Below are 2680 nucleotides of genomic sequence, written 5' to 3' on the forward strand. Positions count from 1 at the left end.
TCATTGGTAAGTGAGCTGATGGGAATTATAGAGTAGGAGTTGATTAAGTTTGTTCATTTGGCCTCTTGTGGTCCAGTGAGTACAGAACCTTGGCAGCCTTAAAAAGCAGTTGTGGATTGGGGTGTGTGTGTGTGTGTGTGTGTGTGTGTGTGTGTGTGTGTGTTTGTGTAGGGTGAGATCTCTCCTGCCTGAGTCAGGTGTGAGACCTCAAATGTCTCTGGAGGATCCTGTCCTGGGCCCTGCAGAACATGAGGCTCCCTGTGCTGCCCCTGTCTGACAGAAGCACCAGGGGAGGTCCCAGTCAACAGATGATCACTAAGAGGAAACCCATCTTCACTAGACTCTATGATTACTGTAGGGCTCCCGTGGAAACTTCTTTGCTACCTTCCATGGATCTCTGACCCTTCCCAGGACTCTGGATTCCACTAAATAGAAAGCTACCAGCTGGGTCAATAGTTCATGGAGGAGTGTCCTCGGATATCATGAAGACTGCATTCGATGATATGGAGGGTCCATTGGGCTTTCAATATTTTGCTGGTTTTCAATCCCAGGGGCATACTACTGAAAACAGAAACAGTGAATGAATGGGAATGGGTGTCGGTGGGAAAATCATCACTAGAGTCAAAACTGACTCATCTCACCCAGTACTCTACTAGCTTCACTAGCTCATTGGGGTAGAAGCCCATGTCTGAGCCTAAATCCTAGATTGGGCACACACTCATGCCCTCTTTGATGCCCTTCTCTAAGACCTGCGAATCATTTCTCTGTGGGGTTATACCCTAGTCTTACTTGAGTCTCAATGCCCTGCACCTGGGCTGGCTGAGAGTACCCAAAGTTAGAAGAGGTATGTGGAAAGATAGTACAGATGGTAGGGTATTAGCCTTGCATGTGGCAAACTCAGTTTCAATCCTTAGCATCCCATAAAGTAACCCACAACTGAACCTTGTCAGCGGTGATTCCAGAGTATAGTGCCAGGAACAAGCCCTAGGAACTGCTAGGTCCAAAAACAAAAAACAGGGGCTGGAGCAATAGCACAGCGGGTAGGGCATTTGCCTTGCACGCGGCCAACCCTGGTTCGATTCCCAGCATCCCATATGGTCCCCCGAGCACCGCCAGGAATAATTTTTCATGAATAAGAGATGTGTGATATAGGATGTGTGGTGAAGTGGCACAGTTCATTAAAGGGGAATTCGGTGGTGGGACTCATCTTATCTATCCCCTCTGGACTCATTTTCATCTGGTCAATTCAGAAGGGAATCTTTCAGGCAAGAGGGACTGAAAAACATAAAAGAATGGTAAAGAGAAAAGAGTGCATGTCAGTGGTTCTGTGAAGTTAGAAAGCTTTTCTAAATGTATAGACCAAACACAATAATCTGAGGCTGAGTGGAAGTGGTGAGACTGTTTCTAAGGAATGTATTTGGACACAGGCTTCTTAACCAAGGACCCACAGGTTGTCTGCTGTTAACATGCATTTCCAGTTGAAAGTGGTGACATCTCTAAAACCAATAATATCAGGACATCAAAACTTAATGGAAGCTTGCATGCCCTCAATTTGATCAAAATATGTGAAGTTGAAGGAATCTACAATTCCGAAGGGGGTCTGTGTGGCTGTGGTCTGACAGAGCCTGTCCCTGGGGCAGAGAGAGAGAGAGCAAGAAGGTGTGTCCTGAGTCTCAGGAGTCCAGGGATCCACCCTTCTGTCTCACACTTGGGCCCTTCTGGGGCCCGTGGAAGAGCATGTTCTCTTTGGGCAAAGTTCTGCTTCTCCAGAGGGATCTACACCCCTGACTTCCCTGCAGCTGGGATAATCACCACACTCACCTTCCACCCCTCTGCCTGAACAGCCTGCCCAGTCCCCTCTCATTTGCAAGTCCTCAGAGCTCATGCCTGGACACTCAATAATAGTCTGTGTCACCCTGCAGGGTCCAGTGTCTGTCACACCCAGAGTGGACATGAGGGCACCTGTGCAGCCACTCAGCTTCCGGCTGCTCTGGCTCCAGGGTAAGGAGGGAAATGCGGGTTTACATGAATCTGGATTCCCTACTCTTCAGAGAAATTATCTAAATTATGGTTAATGATATAGATATCCATTTATATTTTTATCTCAGGTTCCAGTTGTGATATCCAGAAGAGCCAAACTCCATCCACGTCTGAATCTCTGGGAGAGAATATCACCATCCCTTGCAATGCCAGTCAGAGCATTAACTATTGGTTAGCCTGGTATCAGCAGAAACCAGGGAAAGCTCCTAGACTCCTCATCTATGAGGCAACCAAATTAGGACAAGATGTCCATTCCCGCTTCAGTGGCAGTCAATCTGGGACAGATTTCACTCTCACCATCAGCAACATCAAGCCTGAGGATGCTGCCACTTATTACTGTAAACAAAGTTGGAGTAACCCTCCCACAATGATACAGGCCAGAACATAAACCTCCAGAGATCAGCTGTGTGAGGCTGGGCTGCCCCAGCTTCTCTTCCTGGTGTCTCCCCCTACTGAGGGTGTGTCAGATGCACCTAGGCAGTGCAATGATGGACAATTCTAGGACATGTCAAAGGAATATTTTTAGGCTCCATTATTCTTAATCTCATCACAGCTGCATAGACATGACAGCAGATCTGCGGATTGAATTTATAGAGATTATTTTCCCGAAGTAAGGAGGTGACAGCGTCATTCAGAGTTC

The 2680-nt window shown here is 47.3% G+C and overlaps 1 gene segment (V, D, J or C); it reads left to right on the forward strand.

Annotated features, from left to right (window-relative positions):
• The first annotated feature begins 1952 nt into the window (after positions 1 to 1952).
• Positions 1953 to 2428, forward strand: LOC130037553 (immunoglobulin kappa variable 1-39-like). The segment is given in 2 exon segments: positions 1953 to 2001; positions 2109 to 2428. Coding segments are annotated over 2 exon segments (369 nt in total).
• The last annotated feature ends 252 nt before the right edge of the window (positions 2429 to 2680 follow it).

The sequence above is a fragment of the Sorex fumeus genome, unplaced genomic scaffold (genome assembly GCF_029834395.1).
Source record: "Sorex fumeus unplaced genomic scaffold, SorFum_2.1 ptg000006l, whole genome shotgun sequence".
Lineage (NCBI taxonomy): Eukaryota > Metazoa > Chordata > Mammalia > Eulipotyphla > Soricidae > Sorex > Sorex fumeus.